Here is a 19,212-nt window from a genome sequence, read left to right as displayed (position 1 = left end):
ATGCTCACAGGTCTTGTCATCACACCATGCGTGTGGTACAACAAGCTCAATATACTCATCCTCATAACATTTACCTTGTTTCTTAGCAATAAGCTACTTAACACTGAGAGCTTACGCATCAAGCACATTTAAATTCCACATCCCTTATTACTTGCATACAACAGAACTACCCATAACAAAAATAATTAAAAAGCATTACCTTTTTCTGCAGTTGAAGAAATAGTAACTGGAAGAGAAAAAAAAAAGATACAAGGTAAGTAAATTTGTACTGAACAAATAATTTGGTTAGAAGTGAGATACACAAGATGCTCACTTGTTCCAAAGCATATTTCAGGTGTTAATACTTCCCTACACACTTCTGGGTAAAACAGGATTCCTCCTGCCACCCTCTAAGGCTTGGTGAGTCATGGAATAGCTGAAGAGATCCAGCTCCCTGCTCTAACCATCTGAGGACACTCCTTTTCAGAGAATTAGAACATAATTTATACAGGCTACCCTTCAGACATATATCCAGCATGTTTTCTGAAGCATACTGGGAACCAGGCCAACAGGTATACAGCCAGAAAGAACAAAATGAGATAAATGAAGTTCTGACAGAAGTCCCTGTGAAACTATGAGTTGCATGTAATTCTAAGTTTATTTCCACCACTCCTCTCTTCTCTTGTCACGAGCTGTTTGACTTTTTCCTTTTAACCTGGACTCCTAAGGCACAGTTAGAAACTCTTTACTTCCTTGTCTTCTGCAACTTCATCTCTTTTATCCCAACATCAAATTCTGTTGTTGAAATCTGCCTTGGGTACTACCTGGCTGGTACATTCTCCTGCACCCACAGTTCTCCAAAACCTCAAAAGCTCATTGTTGAGTAAGATGCTAGTCAGAGAGCAGCTGTACTCATTGGAACGCTGTGCACCATGCGCCTTGCTGAGTCTCTTACCTAGACACTGAATTCCTGAAATTCAATGAGGAAGGGATTCTTTCCTGACATCTGGTATTGCAAATTTAAGCTTCTGGTCACCAACATGAGCAAAAGGTCAGCGCACACCTGAACCGCTGCCATCCACCTGCTCCACGTGGCCTCCTTTCTCTCAGCACTGACATTCGTACAGTCTTTACTCCGTGCGTCAGCTCAAAAGAGCTTCTTCCTGATGCTCACTACAGACAAAAATCCACAGGGCTTCAGGATGCATTACAGACTTCAGAGCTACTCTGGTCACAGAGACAGTATGAGTCTTGCTTACCTGTAGGTACCTATGGCAAAGGGGCCTGCAGCCATATTACACAACTGTAATTCTTTTTATAGTCACAGACATACTGAGGTGATACATCAATGCACAGGGTGAGCCCTGTTTGTTGAGATGTTAGTGATTTTTTTTCCCCACTCCTTAAAGTACACTCTGTCTCATCTATCCATGGGAGCCTCTCTCTTCAACTAAAGGAGGATAACCTTAAAGAATAGCATAATTTCACATTGGTTAGTACATTTTGATGTGCACAGCTGCACAATCTCCTCTTGTGTTTCTGTTTAAAAGTAGGACACGACTCACACAGAAAAACCCACCTGAAACACACATACCTACAAAGTATGTACATGCATATAAGAACAAGTCCAACTGCATCATGAAAAGTTCAAGTACTGCTCCATTGTACCATACAGACCTCAAGTTATACTCAGAGTAAATCCTGTGTTTTGGGTTGATATTTAACTGAAATGTTATTTCTCCAGTTCTGCATTAGCATTAAAGTTTTTAAACACAAATATAAAAACCATTAGAAAGGGGAAAGTTAAAACAACCTTGCTACTCAGAGTTGTTTGCTTAACTAAAAAAAATAAATTAACAACAGTACTAAAAGTACATTACAGTAAGCTTTGTCTTTGGCTCCTGATGTATTTTAACATCTTGCTCACAGCTGGACAAACATGCATTTCCTTAGACAAGAAATATAAAAAAGTTCTTAATTATTCTCTAATGGGTTGTGAGAACAGTGTTATCTATAAAAACAGATTCATTTCTTCCTAGGTAATTCCGGTTAAAGCATTCCATAATCTGTTAACCTCATTTCAGCTCTCAGTACAGAACAAAATGCTGAGCCAAATTTGATGCTTAAGGACTTAAAGTACTGAACAGCCTTTACACACATTGAGAAGCTTAAGATCTTATCACTTGTGAGACTTCATTTAAAAAAAACTCTAAATAAACTTCATAAAAATTAATCATAGCTTTAAGGAACCAAGAAGATAATTTTCTCATACTCATATTGGTCCCTTAGGAAAACAGTTGTAGTTTGGCCAACTCCTGCAGTTTGAGGTAAAAGCGAACCCTAAAACACTTGTGATTTTCATTCTGTCCTATCATCCTTAAGTTAAATAAAAATAAGACAGCTAGTTCTCTCTTGCCTCAGAAGTTATAGGATTCTGCTACTATTCCTTGCATGGCTTTTATTCCTGCTATCAGATGAACTCAATGAAGAGCAATCCAAGCATTAGTACAAAGTCACGCAGCAAACAAAAATCATCACATAAAGACCCTGTGAAACTACTCCAGTTAAACCTCCCTTTAAATAAGTTAATATTTAATCTTTACATAAAAGAGAGCTGTAAACGTTTGTTAGGCTGGCAATGTAACAAGCAGCTTTATGCCACCAAGAAATCAATTTCAGCTTTTGAACTCGATTAAGGAAGAAAACTCAACACAGCACTACCATCCTATCCTACCATCCTCGGCTTGCAGCTTCAGTTACAAGCTCACCTCCCTGGTTTTGGGTTTCTCCTCTGCTGCTTCTGAGTATTTAAACCTTGCTGTTGGTCTCCATTGGAATTTAAATCAGTTTCAACTGTAAACAATTCTGAAACACATTTTTTGTTTGGGAAATTGGATGGGAAAAACGAAGCAGCGCTGCCTTTTTGCTTATTGATTCTTTTCTTGAACAAAATGAGCATTGCATATGATTTACACATTACCCTCAGGATACAACAGCACTGTTTATTACGTTAGGTGCATTAAAACAAGTTAATGCCTTCAGCAAACAAACCAGTCCCTATTTCAGAAATGTAAGTGCTGCAAATCAGCTTTTCTTTTGAGGATTTCAAAATATATACCCGTGTCAGTCTACTGCTTAGCTATAAAAGAAAATCGAGAGCAAAAGTATTCTTAGGATTGGCTTTTCAGGTTTCTGATTCCTAGAGAAGCCTTAAAGAGTTCCAGCAAGATACTGCTAGGGAAAGATAAAAATATGATTAGGCAGTGAAGGCTGCAGCTCACATAGCTGCAAGCTGAACAGCACACACTCATAAGCACACTGAGCAGCCTTTAATTCCAAAGGATTCAGCATCTCCGTGTTACAGCTCTGCGCAGGCCTGAGAGGAATGAGTCCCACCTGTCTGCTGCAGCGCAGAGCTGCCCTTGGTTATCTCAGATCTTCCCTAATTGCCCTCACTAAGGCTCAGGACAGCCTGCCTGTGAGGAAAAGGATGCTGGCCTACACAGATCCCTGGGATGCTGCAAGCTGTCTGAGGATAGACAGCCTGATGTGTTGCTCCTGCAGCACTGGCAGCTTACACATTGCAGCTCTCCATGCTGCAGGTCGCTGCAATAAGCAACACGCAAAACTGAGCATTCTGTGTAGAAAAACGACTTGCGTACTAACTCCCAAACACACAACTCAGCCTTTGAATAAGCTGTATTAAAATGTACTCTGTAACTTGGTCAACATGAGAGACCAACAAAAGTTCCAGGTTTGACTTTAGCATAGGAAAAAGTTGCTTAAGTTTCGATTTAGATGTTGAGTATCACCCTTAGCAGCGAAGACACCTCTTCCTTCAGTTCTCTCTTATGCCTCTGTGTGGCTTCGCACTGCTGCCTGTTATCTTCCATCTCACCTACGTCACATGAATCACAGAGGCAGAAGCCTACAGAATATCACAGGAAACAATCTGCAGACATAGGGATGTTATAAATGGTATCATAAATGGCAATGGAGAAAGATGCCATTTGCCAGAAGGATTCTTCGGAGAAGTTTTTAAGGAAACCTACCAAAGTAAGCTAAAAGAAAACACGTTTGCTCTCAACCTTGAAGGAAAACTGAACAGCAAAAAATCCCTCCACAAAACACACATCACATATCCACACTTCCTAAAACGTATTGTCTAATCCAAGCCACTCTTCGAGAGCCAGGTGTGTGATTTCCAGACCACAAAATCCAACAGCAGAAGTAAAGGAAAAAGACTGATCTTGCTACTGTATACAGCTGTGCTGTGTGTCCTTCCTCTCTGCACAGTGGCTCCTGGCAGAAGTTATAGTTGGGGTATCACAGCCTCTCCAAGACTCTCAAAGAGTAACTTCACGTTTTGGCTGACTTTCCCTGTGGACAGAATAAAGTGCTAAACGTGCAACTGCATTCCTTCACTAGAGGAGTTACCAAACAGAAACTTCCCTGAGGCATTACCATGCCTGCAAAGGCAAGCACCACTTATGTTATCTCATTTTGTGCTTCTTCAGAGAAGGGTATTTAATTGGAAGTACAACTTGGATTTATAGTCACATAATTCCTGTTTGCAAATGCAGACCTTCCTCATTCAAAAGAATATGGCAGAAATACCACTTACTGAGGTAACCGGGGCAGATAATGAGTCAATTTCCTAGAATAAACACACCTGCATAACAGACCTGAGGGCAGCGGCACAGAATAAGGACTGTATCACCTCTACACTTCTCCCAAAGCTCTGTGACCCTCCCACACCGAGCTCTTCCTTATTTTCTGATAGGCAGGCACCCAGCAGTGTGTTTCTCCCTCAGCAGCAGGGAGTTGTTTTTAGACAAATGATTCAAGACAACTGAGTTGACAGCACCACGTGGCCAAAAGCCAGCACAATAAAACACTGCCAGGTCCCTGCTGGAAGGCTGTGGGGGCCAGGAGCTGCATTACACGTCTTGCCACCAGCTGGAACAAACAATCTCTGAGTAAGTTTGGGTCACAAGGACCTAGCCCTCTTTTAGCTTCACACACTGCTAGACTGACTTTTAAAGAAAGCAAATAAACAAATAAACAAACCTCAGGATCTCCAGCTCTAGGACACATGTCCTCCACAACAACTGCCAAATCATTCATTTATTTAACCCACCGTGTGCCTGCACAAGGGCAGCATGGGCGTACCAGACCCAGCTCCAAGGCAGCACTCATCTCTGGGGTGCAACACATGCTGGACATCTCTGCTGCAGGGATGTAAGAAGTTTCACCTTCCTGCACGCAGGCTGATCTGGTGCAGGCTCTTGCCAGCATCACTGCCACCAAATTTAGTGTGTTTGTGACATTTATTGCTACAGAACTCGAAGAATACTCACAGGGAGAGATAAGATGTGGTAATATTTCAAACATGGCAGTATGAGATGCACTGCAGACCTCTTTTGTTATTTGCTATCACTCATGGCTACAGTTGGTTGTATGGTTAAGAAAATATTAAGACAATTCTTTAGCTACAGCAATTAATTTAGGGAGGACAGAGGCTTGCAGCCCAGGAAACATTTTCTTATCACAAAAGATAATAATGGCTTTTGTTATTATTTATGCAAGGTCTTTTTCAGCTTCAGTGCAGAGTGCGTGCGCATCAGTACAAGTGGGGCTACAGCAGAAATTGGCATAATTGATACAAAATACTCCTTGGGTACCAAGTTACATTTAGCAATGAATTAAGCTTTGACAACTGAAAAGATTTCTCCTGCACATGGTGGAAACAGCAAATTCTGTGCTCCCAATGTCACAGCTCAAGAACACAGTCAGAAAGGCAGCCAACTTCTGGAAACCAACAGCATCCTACACATGACCCCTTGCTTCTGCCTCTACAAAATACTCTTATCATTTATACCAAGGGTCTCATAATGGCTGTTACTGAGAGCGTTTAAATATTTTAAATGACTTCAAAGTTTGAGGTTACACTTGGTTGGCACGTAGGAAGATGTGTCAGTAAGCCTTAAGCTCATGGCCCCACGCTCATGGCCACCCCAGGAATCAATGAGACACAGCACTGCGAGCTGCAGCAGCCTGAGTAACTCAGGGCCTTTTCTGGAAAAGGCATCCAACATTAGCATCAGGCTGCAGCAACAAACCAGGTTTGTTGTCTCCAAAAAGCCCTATTCTCTGAAAAGCTCTATTCACTTCTGATTTACCATAATTGCCCAAAGAAACCCAATGCAACTTGATTTTCTTCAGCTATTTAATCACCAGTGCCACTGCTCATTCTATTTGCATTTTGATTGATTTTAAACCTCAGTGTTACTTCAGCATGGTTTTCTTAGCTACTTAGTAGAATAATTGGATTTTCTTCATTCAGATTTTTCCTCCAAAATAAACCCCACTTTATCATAACAATAACAGCTTTATTGCCCAGCAGTTTGGAAGTGCTGCATTAAGTTGTTCTCAATATTGCCTTCAAGCTACTATATAAAGCCAGAAGAAAAGCCTAGTTTCTTCTTCAAGACAAAGAAAGCTGTTAGCTGCACAAGGCAGTCCGATGTGCTCCTTCTGACACAAAGGAAATGGGTGAAAACATGGAAAGTTTTCACCTTTCCATGTTTTCACCCTGAGCTGATGTCCTCAGAACAAATTAATTACATTTACAATTGAAGGAGGGGTACTGAGGCCAAATCAAGCTCAATGTAAAACTACACTCGAATATTTGTGTATTTATAAAAAGGTCTTTACACCCTGCAGTAACCCCTCCTGGTTCTGTGGTTAAGGAGCACAGGGGGATTGGACTCGACGATCTCTTCAGGTCCTTTCCAACCCTGCAATCTGGTGATTCTGTGAGGACACTTGCAAGAGATTTGAGACACAAACGAGAGCATCAGCTACTGCGGGCAGAGCACGGCAGCTGGTGTTGGGCTGCTGTCCTCCACATGAGTTGCTCTGCAGGTAATACTAGAAACCATCACTACCTTTAAAGTAAACAATATAACCCAACGACATACCATTTGTTTTCTATTTTTTCAGAAAATAGAGAAACTGACTTTATTTAACTATTCCAAACAAGTTCTAAGGCATCATCAAAGGTGTGCAGAAGGATCAGCCAGCAGGGAGTGCAAACTCCAGGCACAGCTGCTGCAACCTTCAGACACAGTCACCAAGTGGCAAAAGAACCGTGGGCTGACTGTAGGCCTCTGCTTTGTTGGCAAGATATCCATCCATCTCTGCATTTGGCTTCAAGTTCTTTCAAAATCAACTGCCTCCTTACTTCATTTCTGGCCCTGCAGCCAATCTTTCTACTAACATCAGGATAAAAACTCATTGCAAAACTCTGTGGATAAAAATCTCTTTGTAAATCTCACCAAAAAGCATTCAGCACTTAGTTTCTGAAAGAAAGATTTTGCTACTGTCAGGTTCATCAAATAATGGGAGAAATCAAACTATCCAGCAAGCAACCCACTCACACGCACTGTCACCAGATTCTTCTAATTAAGTTCAATCTTTTTTTAGTGCTGCTGGATAGGTCTGGTTGATCTTTGCCAGTTGAGTTTAAATGTGGATGTGTCTATGATGAAGAGAGCTCATTTTCTGCCAGCAACACATTAACAACATAGCTGTCAGTAATGTAGCCTTCACAAACTCCCATCAAGGTATCAGAAAGCCACACTTGTAAGTCCATTAAACTGCTTTAAAGTTTTGCTGTGAAAAACACGTCATTTAAAATCACATCTACTAGTTGTGACCAAAGTTAATGATGGGAAAATCATTAGAACTTGTAAATCTTAATATTTATAGAATATTATTTTTATTATTCAAGTACTTAAAGATCAGATAAAAGTTCAAAGACAGTATGTGGCGACTTTAAGATTCTGTCCATGTACAGCTCATCAAGTTGGTTGATAACAAACGCTGTCACTTTTTAATGCTGGAGGCTTTGCTGCTTGTTCTAGCAAAACAAAACGTCACTCTCACTTCAACCTAAGGAAGGTTTAATTTTGAGATAAACCTTGACTGCAGCTTCTTCCTTATGTTCCTTTGGAAAAACAAAACAAAAAGCAACAACAACAACAAAAAGAAAGAAAAACAGCAATGCTCACAGAAATACAACAGAAGAAGCAAATGCTGAAAAGGAGAAAACACCCGGAACAACAGGACTGAAAGTTCTGTCCTGAGGACAAGACTTGTTTCCCCCCTCCCACCCCCCCTAGCAGATCTTATTTGACTGCTAGGCCACCTAGGAACATGAACAAAACAAGAGGCAGCACAAAGACTGCCAGAGCCACCACAGAGGGATTTATGGATCTTTTTGGAGTATCCAAACTACGGTTTGAAAGTCAGGAGGAAATGCAAAGATACAAAAGAATAAAATCTACTGCCCATACAGCCCTGTTTCAGTAAATATGGCTTAAAGCAAAAACAAACAAAAACACAAACAAAAAAGCCCCTCACACCTTCATCTCCTCATCTCTCCCCACCACCCCAAAAGGAAACAAACCACAGGCAACCAACACCTGCCTGCTGACCTCTCACAATGTTCTTGGAAAGCATTAACTCAGAGCTCAGAGCTCAGTTGCACTGCCACAGATCTAAAACAGCATGTGCCAAGCAAAGAAGCAGTGCTGCTGCTACACCTCAGAGACTCATTTAGGGCTCCCAGGGTAAAGCATTAGATGGAATAGCAGGACTGGCAAGCAGCCTAGCAAGAAGCAAGTGAGGAATTTGATGTATGCATCACTCCTACTAAGAAGACTGACTTCTGCTGCCATCCTTCTAGGACATCACATGAAGCGACGCAGCTGCAAGAGCATCTACATCTGCAAGTGAAGTACTGGAGAGTGGTGAATTAATAAGAAATGATGGCTGTAAAGAATAAGAAATTATTGCCTCTGTAATAATAATAATAATTAGATAAGAAAAGGATAATTAGATCAACCCCTCAAAGCTGTGGCTTCCCCAGCAGCTACACGGAAATGTGAACTGGGATGGGATCAGGAGGTGCAGCTGCTTGTCAGCCGACTGAGAGAAGTCATGCAGGGAGGAGAGCACTTTGGCACAGCAGGTGGGAGCCAAGGCACAGCTGCACACAGCTCATGCCCTGTATATGCCCCACAGCTCTCCCAGACCTCACTTGCTGCTTGCAGTCAAACCCTTTCCTTCTCCCAACAGCTTCTTGGCAAAGTAGTCTCTCCAGTTGCTCTGCACGTTTGGGAAGATGGGAGAAACATGGGATCATTCCAAGTTTGAGAATGTCAATAGGAAAAGTCAAACAGAAGAGAGAAGATAAGCAATTGGCTCAATTGCTCTTTCTTTTGTTAAATGTCTAAATTATGAATTAATAAATGTTCAAGCCCATCCTCTGCACCAGTCACTGCATTACTGTAGCAGAGACCCATCCTGTAACACAGCCAGTAATATCCCTTTTCTGCAACCAATAGGCTGAACTCGAGCTTTTTGTAAATTTTAATATTGAAAAAGAGAAAACCATGAAATTTAAGTAGTGCATTAAAATGATTAAAATATACACACACAAAATCTCTACAAAAAGCCTATGCTCAACTTGCTGTCTTTTCCAACTATTGTTAAGAAACAAACCAACTCCTCCCCAAAATTCCACATTACTGACCAGATTTTTCAGATCAGAACAGAAGCCAAGCTCTGCCCAGGTACCATCTATTCCAGCACTGTGGAAACACACTTCACTTCTTTCTTAATCCAAATTTGACAGACATAAAAGCAATGACTGCTTGTCAAGAAGAGCAGCACAGTAATGGGTTCTCCACACGCATGCTAAGAAGAGGCTGTGGCTGAGGCGTTTACTGGCAGTTTAGACTTTAACACAGACAATCGTAAATCAGCTTACAAAGTAACCCTGTCTAGTTCACTTCAAACAAATCAAGTTTGTTCCTTTCAAGGTAACTTCACATTTCATCTAAATTATGTTTCCTTCTCTCTGCAGTGGTAGCTTGCCTAATTCCCACTGAATTATTACTTTCATCTCTAAATAAGAATTCAGCTCTCTGGAGACAGACATCAGAACACACAACCCAAAGAGCACAAATAAGAAAACCCATGTGAAACCACACTTGATTGATCTGTAAATCACACGATCAAAATGGCTCAATGTTTCCCATTTAATTCAGTGCTGTACCATATATAGCATCAGAGGGAGAGCGTTACAGAAACTGCAGAGGCAAGGCATGCTGCTCTCATGATCAAGTGATCTTGTGAGCAAATTCTCTATGACAATCTAGTACCCATAACACAGTTTTAATAGTCAAAAGGGAACGCGAATGAGGAACAGATGAGCCGTTTGGTCTTTTGAAAGAAAGGATAAGCAGATGCTTGATATGCTGCAGAGGAGGAACTTGATTTTTAGCACAGATAAGAAGAGAGAGAGGTTCCAACAGGAGGCACTGCACAGACTGGGGGTGGGGGAAAAGCAGTGGAAAGGTCTCTTTTCTTTCCTGGCACAGGAGAGGTGGAGTTAAAGACACCCCACAGAAAACAACTTGGCAACAGCACAGAAGGTGATATTAGGGAAGTGGCTGAAAGAGCAGATGTGCTTGTTGGGGTTGCACTGCTCCTCTTACACTCAGATCCATCCAGTACTGATTCAGCAGATGCAGGACAGTGCCTGTCATTACCTGTCAAATGTTCCTGCTAAACATCACACGCGCTAAGAAAATGAATGCTCCAAATGGAATACTGTTCGTAACACTGGGAATGAAAACACATCTCCAACCAGCTATTGAGCAGTTGTAAGACTGTTCAATAAATACTTCGATCAACACAGATACATTGACTGGGTTAAAAAGGAACCCAACAAACCCTCAGCATTTACAGACACATGTTTAGACAGGCAACTGGGATTCCTCCCTTCCCCCTTTTTCACTTAAATCGTAAGTTCTCACTCTACCCCAGCCCCTTCAGTCTAAGAACAAAAACTTCATGGGCCACATCTAGAAGATGAGCAGGAAATGGCCCAGTGAAGGCAGCGCTGATCACAGCTACTGCAGGACAGTAACACATCACAGTTCCTGCACTGGCTCACATGGCTGTGCTCCTTCCCTTCCTTAGAACCCTGCTCCAAAGCCGTCGCAGCCAATGGCCAATTTAGGCCAACTCTGGGAGCTCGGCAGAGATCTTGTGCCCTGTGGATAGCCGTACATTTCACCAGAACAGCTGATAGGTAGAGCAGACAGGCTGCACACTCACTGATAGGAAATGGCTGCACAGAGCTCAGATGCTGCTTTTCCATCCAGCTCACCGGCAGGCAAACCAACCCCAGACTGGCCTGCACACTGTGCTTCCTGACCAAACGGTGACCAGAGATCACAGAGAGATGCCAACTGCTGCAGAGCTGTACGGAACACTTTAGCAAATAAAAGGGAAACGTGACACTGGGTGCAGGGCTTACTCACTGCAGAGGGGGCTGGGAGCGGGCAGGGTGCAGAGCAGGCACAAGAAGAAAGGCAGGGACACAAGACAATTTCCCAAGAAACCAGGCTGAGCTACTGCTGCTGCTCTTGGAATGGTATTTTTGTTGTGCTGTTGTTTTTTTTTCTTCTCCAATAGGAGAATGCCAAGTGAGCAGATTTCATACCATATAAAGGGCACATGGCCATTGTCCCTATAAAGCAACAGGACCAACACAGCGTGAAGAACCAAATAAGAAGGTTGATAATCTTTCTGCTCAAGCTAAGCATCTGGTTTTCCAACACACTTGTATCCAGCCTGAGCACCTCACCAGGAATTCTACTTATTCATAACAAGAGAAGAGGCTCTCACTTCAGATGACAACAGGCATGCTTGAGCCAAGGCACTACAACAGAACTAAGTGCGTCCATAGCAGTTTTTTTTATTCTTTGAAATTCACAGGGCACAGAAGCACTGTTAAATATTACTAATAATCGAATGTGCTCAATTAGTTAGCTATTAGTTAGCTCCTGAAGAAGAACTCCTGAAGAAGAACCCCTTTTCCAATGGGAATGGCTTTGCACACACCATACCAATGCTGTACCTGTGTGATGACCCCATTGCTGCTGTCAGAAATCAGGTTACTGAGCTGCTGTTTATACCACATCACTCTGCTTGTTAACTGCTGCATTAACATTTTTAGTAGAGATTTCTTCCAGAGGAAGCAGATGGAATTACCTGCCTTCTGTTTATGCAACAGATTCTTCAAGCGGGTGCATTACAACACATCACTGAGTGCTTCTCATGTGCTTAGGGGAAATCAGAGCTATCTTCCTGCTTAAAAGGGCTACTGCAGTCATTACAACAGTTAAGGAGTTAAATGTGCACCAGTAACAGTAGATTATGAATTCCAAGTTACAAATTGCTGTTTGCCAAGATTCGAGACATATTAGACATTAAAAAAGCAACTAGATGTTAAGAACTAGACAAAATAATTTACTCTCACATCTTTCAGAAATCACAGCCTTCCAGACTTTGAGGTGTTCCAAGCACAGAAACACGAACACAAGACTAGTGTATGTTCATGAAACAAGCAGTTGTCTTTAGAACTCCACCCAGGAGAAGAGCCAGGATGACAACACACAATTTTAGCTATAGAAACAAAATGCTGCCTGTAACAAGTTGTTTATTTATTTTTTTTTTTAAACAAAGCCTGCTAACACACCTTAATTGCAATCTGCAGGCAACTCAGCCAAAGTTAACATCTTTCTCTTTTTCTCTGTGCAGACTGTATTACTACATTCTGCAAACATTCTAGTAAAAAAGGGGTACCTGTATGAAACAGCCTGACTTTACCACCAGCTTCTGCTGTGTAAATCAGAACAGTGACTTCTAATCAAGGTGTAGCCAGTTGGTATTTAAGCTGCTCACCTACAAAAGGGTTTGGAGAATGGTGGGATAGGCAAGTCACCCAAAAGTGAAATGAGCCCCACGAGAAGAGCTCCGGTCATGCTGAGCATGACCTTCTGAGGGGATGTGGTAAGCAGAAAGAATCAGTTCAATTCACTAACAGTATAATACCACCATTGTTTACGAAGGCAATGTTAAAAGCAAAACATGTTTTGACAACGAGAAGGAAAACAATAAATGGTTTTAAACTAATGAAAAGCCATTTTGCAGCACCCACTACTGCTTTTCTGTATTTACTGTATTTCTAGGTGTGTTTTCTTGCATACAGAGCTCCGTGCAAGTTATTTGTAGAAAGAAAAAACCAATCTACTAAGAAAGCACTAATCCATGCTTTTCTAATTTAAAGCGTTTAAAGAAAATCTGAATAAGACGCTGCCTCAAGTCATTCCCATTTCCTTCAGCTATATGCATTCACAGAGTTTTTCCACAACAGTTCCCTCAACTTCCACACGTGTTGAGAACCAGTTGGTCAGTAGCCAGATTACCAGATGGATCACAGCTACACAGCAGCAGTGGTCTCAAACAGCCAGCATTCACCAGTTTGGCCCAGTAATGCTCCAGTTTGGCCCAGAGAAATACACCAATGCAGGCAGTTTGTATAGAGGACAACAGAATAGCTCACACTGAGAACCTCCTTTCACCTCACCGACATCATTCCCTCCCAGTGCTTGCAGGCAGCATATAAGTAATACAATTCATGGTTGTAGAAGCAGCACAGCCAGGTAAATACATGCCGGTGGTGAATTACAGAGCAGGGCCAAGGCCCTCAGCCACCAGCAGCAGACATTGAGCAATACGGGAATGTCCCAGTGCAGGAGGGTGGGGCGAGTTCCACAGTGAAGCAAAACTGAAAGAAAAAGAGTGACATGAAAAAGGAAGTAATCCCAGCTTTACAACCAGTTTTTACTTTAAGAGTATTTTATGCTACTGCATTAACCTTGGCTTCCCAGTAGGAGAACTGAATACATCTGTTTAACCATTAATACAAGGCTGGGACTTGAGGAAAAAAACACACACTATAACAGGACAGAAGAAATAGTTGGGGAGAACAAAGCTCTTCTTTCTTCCTGTTTCCTTGCTAGCGTCAGATCTCAACAATTTGCTAACCTTTAACAATAACCTTGGGAAAAAACACTGACGCTTGGGTGGTTGTAATTTCTGTTTTACTCACAGTATTTACTTGATCTGTTTCACCTCCTCCCTTACAAAACTTTCCTTCTTCCATCTGTCTTTCCCTCACCCAGATGCACAACAAGCCATAAGCCCCACTTCTGCACCTGCTGTATGGGCACATATGCTGAGACTGCCACTTCATTCATTAACAGCACATTAAAGGCAAGTCCTTGCTTCATAGTGCACACTACAGTAGTTTTCAAACCAAAATAGAACATGGAGTATGGAGAGAAAATCAACATATCTGCCAAGAGAAACAGAAAACTGTTGTGCACTAAATCCTCTCCATGCTGGAACTCAAGCAGAGTAACAAAAAAGCATGGGGGGGGGGGAGAGGACCAACCCAAAGCATCATAAAATGCCTGAAATACATCTTTCTTGTCCCCTCAGATGAATTTTCCTCACATGCATAAACTAAGTTCAACAGCAGGTTAAAAGTGAGAATAATATATATATTTTTTTTAAATCAATCAGAAAAAAAGTCATAGAAAAACAAATCTTGGTCACTAATCATCACTCTGACATTAACCAACTGTAGGATCCAGAAACAGCAATAAAAATCAATAGGTAATTTTCTTACTGAACGACCACTTTTTCTTAATAGCCTGTATCTGCAGACACTGAGAATAAAGTTGATTTGCAAACAAGCGTCAGACGTCTAGAAATCAGATTTATAGATGTCAAAGTTCTTGCATAAATATGAGCCAGCCTTTTCAACTGTTTGCACACAAATGAAATCCTGCTGAATTTGGAAGGACTCTGCAGCTTCTCTGTGTCTGCAAAGGTCTTCCATTAGATGGGGGTCAAAGATTTATCTCTGGAAAATTACTCAGCAGCATCCAGCCCTGACCCACTCTGTGATTAGGGCACAGAGTTGGGACTTGGGGGATGGAGGACTGACCCATCCTGATTCAGCCAGAGAGCACCAGCACAACCCTGGGCAAGTCACTTTGGCTCTTGAATTTCTGTTCTTTGTTGATGAGAAGAAACATATACCCCTGGTCTGCCTTTCATCATGTTGGACTTCATATCACATCTGTAAAATATAAGTCTACAACTCTGCACAGCCCCTCAGCACTGCTCTAAATCCATGCCCTAAACCTCCCGTATTAGAGACTATGTAAAATCTGGTTCCAAGTGTTTATAGTTTTAAGTCCTATTTCCCAAAAATAACAGCACTATTTACTCAAACAAGCAGACTACTAAACCACAGCAAACTGACACATTTGGATGCAATGACATATTTGCAACTCTTCCATGTCAACATTTCGTGTAATACCTCGGTAAGCACTCCTTTAGAATTATATTTCTACTACTTTATGTCCAAATAACATTTTGCTTGCTGCTTATGCTATGTGCCATTCCACATATGTTAACAGAAATGTGAGAGACAGAATTTCAGAAGTTGCCTGAAAACTAAGTATTACAACAAACTAACATTTCTGATGATTTCCAAAGAACAGATATCTTTACAGGTTTCATCTAAGTACATTCAAGCGCTTTATTTCAAGTCAGAGCTATGAAAGCAAGTATTTCACAGAAACAGAAGTATATGGACAAAAGCACACCTATGCACATAGCTGAAAATAGCTATTCATTCTTATTTTACCTTTTAATTCCACCTTCCTTGCTTTAAAATACTGAGCACCAAGTGATGCGTTTCTTAGATTTCCTACACTGCTACCAAAGCCCAGCAAGGCTGGTGAATGCTGCACATCCCTGTGCGTCTCCATTTCCCCTGAACGGGTGAACATCCTCCCGAAGCAGACTTAATTTCCTCCTACAGACAGAACAGGGAACATATCATCCTGACTGACACCGACCACAAATCAGATTTCCACGAGGTTGAACCCTACCACCACAGCCTTGACGCAGCCCGACAAACCCCTAAGCCCCAAATCCCTCTTAGGGAGGATGTTTTCAGCCTAATTACACCTCCGCGACACCGGACCCCGGCAACGTTAATTAAAAGGGTGGGGGGAAGGGGGGAACACAACTCAACGCGGAGTTGTCGGGTACGCAAGGAAGTTCCAGATCGGCTCAAAGCGAGCGAAATAGAAAGAATAGGGGGAAACGCCACCCGAGCGGCCGCAGCTGTGAGACGGAGATCCCGCCCGAGCTCCAGAGCCCCCAACCCCTCCCCGGGGCTCCGCCGCCATCAGGCGTTTCAGAGTGGGCAGAGCCCACCGGGACCCCTTCCCGCCCTCCGACGGGAGGCGGCAGGTCAACCCGGCTCCAGGGACGGCCCCGGGCCGGGGGGCAGCGGGGTGAGGGGGGAGACAACAAGACCGCTCCAAACGAACGCCCGAGGGAAAAGTGACCCCTCGGGGCTGCCCGGTGCCGCAGCGCGGGGCAGAGCTCCCAGCAGGGCGGCGCGGGGTCCCCCCGCCCGGCTCTCGGCCCGCCCGCCCTCCGTCCCCGCACTCACACACACACAGCTCCACCACGTAGGCGTAGTAGGACCAGGCCACGACCAGGGCGATGAAGACCACGGGCACCCAGGCCAGCACCCTCTGGCAGCACTTGAGGACGTGGGACGGCGCCATCTTCCCCTCGCGGCCGCCGCAGGAGGCATCGGCGCCGGCGCTGCACGGGCGGCGGCTGCAGCAATCGCCGCCGCTGCGGAGCCGGCCCCGGGCGGCGCGGGCAGGCCCTGGGCGGGCCGCAGTGGGCGGGAGATGGGCGGCCCCGCGCCCGCCGCCTCCTCCTCCTTCTTCTGCCTCCGGGTGGCGGAGCCCCGACGGCGCGTGTCGGCGCGGCGTCCCGCCCGGCTCACAGGGAGGTCCCTGCGCGGCAGCCCGCGGCCGCCGTCACCGCACAGCGTGGGGTGTCCCTCCGGCCGTCCGGGTCGGCTGCGCCGGTCCTGCCCCGCGCTGGGCTTGCCCCTCCCAGCTCCTGCGTACCTGCCGCTTCTCCCGGCAGGGCACTTCGAGAAGCTGAACTCTGTGCAGCTCCGCTCTGCGACATCGGCATTATTCTCACCCTGAATCCAAAGCACAACGCCATTCACTACTGGGAAGGACGTGAACGCCGTCCCAGGGCGATGACCTGCCACGGCCTCAGATCACGGCCCCGTTCCCGCCCGCCGTCCGCTCCCGGCCGTCTGTCGCGGCGCTCCGGCACCACCTGGCGGCGGCCGCGCTGTAGCACGGCGCTGTGGCGTTCCGCGGGTTCCTCACGGCGTGGGGTCGGCCGGGAGCAAAAAATGAGCAAATAAATGCGAACGACCGATGAGGGTTGGGAGCACAGCGTGGGGCAGCTGTGTGGAGTCTGTATGGCACCTTTGCAATCACGGTAGCAATGAAGGGGCACAGTTCTGTCAGCCTGTGTGTGGCACAGGTTAGCTTGAGCCACTGAATATCGAACAACTGGTATTCATCTTGAAATTGGGACCTTGAATGTCAGAAATGAATTTTTCTGAACTATATTGGATGTTAGGAAAAATTTCTTATCAGAAGGAGTGGTGGAGCAGTGGCACAGCTGCCCAGGGAGGTGGTGCAGTCGCTGCCCCTGGATATGGAAACGTGGAGATGTGGCACTGAGCGGTGTGGTTAGTGGGGATAGGTTGATGGTTGAGTCCAACCTCCAATCTTAGTGTCCTTTTCCAACCTTAATTCTATGATTCTATGCTCACAGCATGCCCCTTCCATACCAACCACCTGGCACTGTCTGGCGTGCTGACTACCTGGTGAACGCTGTGGAAAGAGCGCATAGTGACATTCAGTGGTCCTATATTTGTTTGGTGTTGAAATGCTCACAGCTAAGCTAAAGAAAATGGGAGGAATTTTGAATCTCGTATAGGATAACTCAGTAACACGCTGTTGCAGTGTCAGTCATAACCACCCGGACACCCAAAAGTAGATTGAGGCAATAGTGTCTGCCAAACTAGCAGAAAATACCTCTTAGATATCAAACTCAGGAATCTCCAGTTGTTCACTGTATCAAGCATAGCCACTGGCAATGGAAACATTGAACCAGTGGTTGGCTGCTTACTTAGAATCATAGTGTCACGGAATATCCTGAGTTGGAAGGGACAATAAGGATCACCAAGTCCAACCCCTGGCTCCACACAGGATCACCCAAAATCAAGCCTTGTGTCTGAGAGCAGTATCTAAATGCTCCCTGAGCTCCAGCAGCTCAGGGCCTGTGCCCACTGCCCTTTGGTGCAGAACCTTTTTCTAACTCTCAACCTGATCCTCCCCTGACTCTTATAAATAATTAATTTCTTTCTCATGGGCAATACATTAGAGAGGTGCTGTTTTCTGAGGGTCATTGGGATGGTGATCTTCTTGTTAAAGGAGGGGTGCAAGCTATGGAATATAAAACTGTCAGCAGTGGGATATACAACCCTGCATCACCCTGTTGGAAGGCTTGGTACAGGGCTGTTGGAACTTGAATTACAAGGAAGATGTGCACAAACAGTGTGAACATTTATCTAACCAACCACTTTTGGAAGTGAGCAACTTCACAGCATATGTGCTCTTCATCCTGCACTGAGCCCTGAGTGCCACACCACCATTGGTGGGAATGGGCCAGAATGGGTCTCCAGGGAGATGCAATTACAACCAGCTTGTGCTGAGCCTGTGGTGCCTGTGGCTGCTGTTACTGCTCTCTGACACTGCTTTCATCCTTCTCTCCAACTTTCGTAAGAATATCGTCACCCTTTATAAGAAGTAGTGAATATGAATCACAAAGCCAGTGACAGCTGTATAAGCCTATGAGAGATGATTTTTGACCAGCTATTGCCGGCAACATTTCTGTACAGTGTTTCCATCCTAAGAGGAACTGAAGTAGAAATGAATCAAAGAAAGATGCTGACGAGGCTGTGAGGCTCTGGGAGGGCTGCTTGTCCTGCATGTGTGCTCCCACCCGAGGAATTGCACTGCATAAGGACCACTTGGCTCAGGGAGTAACATCTTCCACTTCCTAGAGCCATCTGGCATGTATCTACTCTGACTTTCTGAGCAGAAAAGAACTCCTTAAATGGATGCTAGGCAGAATGGAAGCAAGCTCTGCTAGAAGTGACTGCGTGTCTGCTTGGCTTTGAAGCACTGCACTACAGCTCATGTGAGGTCATTCCATAATTGTCAAGAAGCAAAACCCAGGTGTCCTTGGTCCATTTCACATGCCCCTTTCTGGCTGCCCACCTGATTTACCTACATGAAGATCTCTGTGAGAGCAGTGAAATGTACCTTT

The 19,212-nt window shown here is 44.3% G+C and overlaps 1 protein-coding gene across 2 annotated transcripts in view; it reads right to left on the bottom strand.

Moving 5' to 3' along the window:
• Positions 1-16,677, bottom strand: part of ZDHHC20 (zinc finger DHHC-type palmitoyltransferase 20) — a 41,693-nt gene extending 25,016 nt beyond the window's left edge. The window contains exons 1-3 of one of the 2 annotated variants that reach the window (XM_048939324.1): positions 16,445-16,543; positions 15,626-15,796; positions 200-226 (exon numbers count right to left, since the gene is read on the bottom strand). In XM_048939324.1, the coding sequence (XP_048795281.1) occupies positions 200-226; positions 15,626-15,770 (172 nt within the window). In that variant the 5' untranslated portion in view covers positions 15,771-15,796; positions 16,445-16,543. Of the gene's footprint in view, positions 1-199; positions 227-15,625; positions 15,797-16,444 lie in introns of both variants that reach the window. The other variant, XM_048939333.1, reaches the window with a different exon arrangement.
• Between the last annotated feature and the right edge of the window lie 2,535 nt (positions 16,678-19,212).

Source organism: Lagopus muta, chromosome 1, assembly GCF_023343835.1.
Source record: "Lagopus muta isolate bLagMut1 chromosome 1, bLagMut1 primary, whole genome shotgun sequence".
In the NCBI taxonomy this organism is placed as follows: Eukaryota; Metazoa; Chordata; class Aves; order Galliformes; family Phasianidae; genus Lagopus; species Lagopus muta.
The sequence above is the reverse complement of the archived record's forward strand: the minus strand, read 5'-3'. Positions and strand labels throughout refer to the sequence as shown.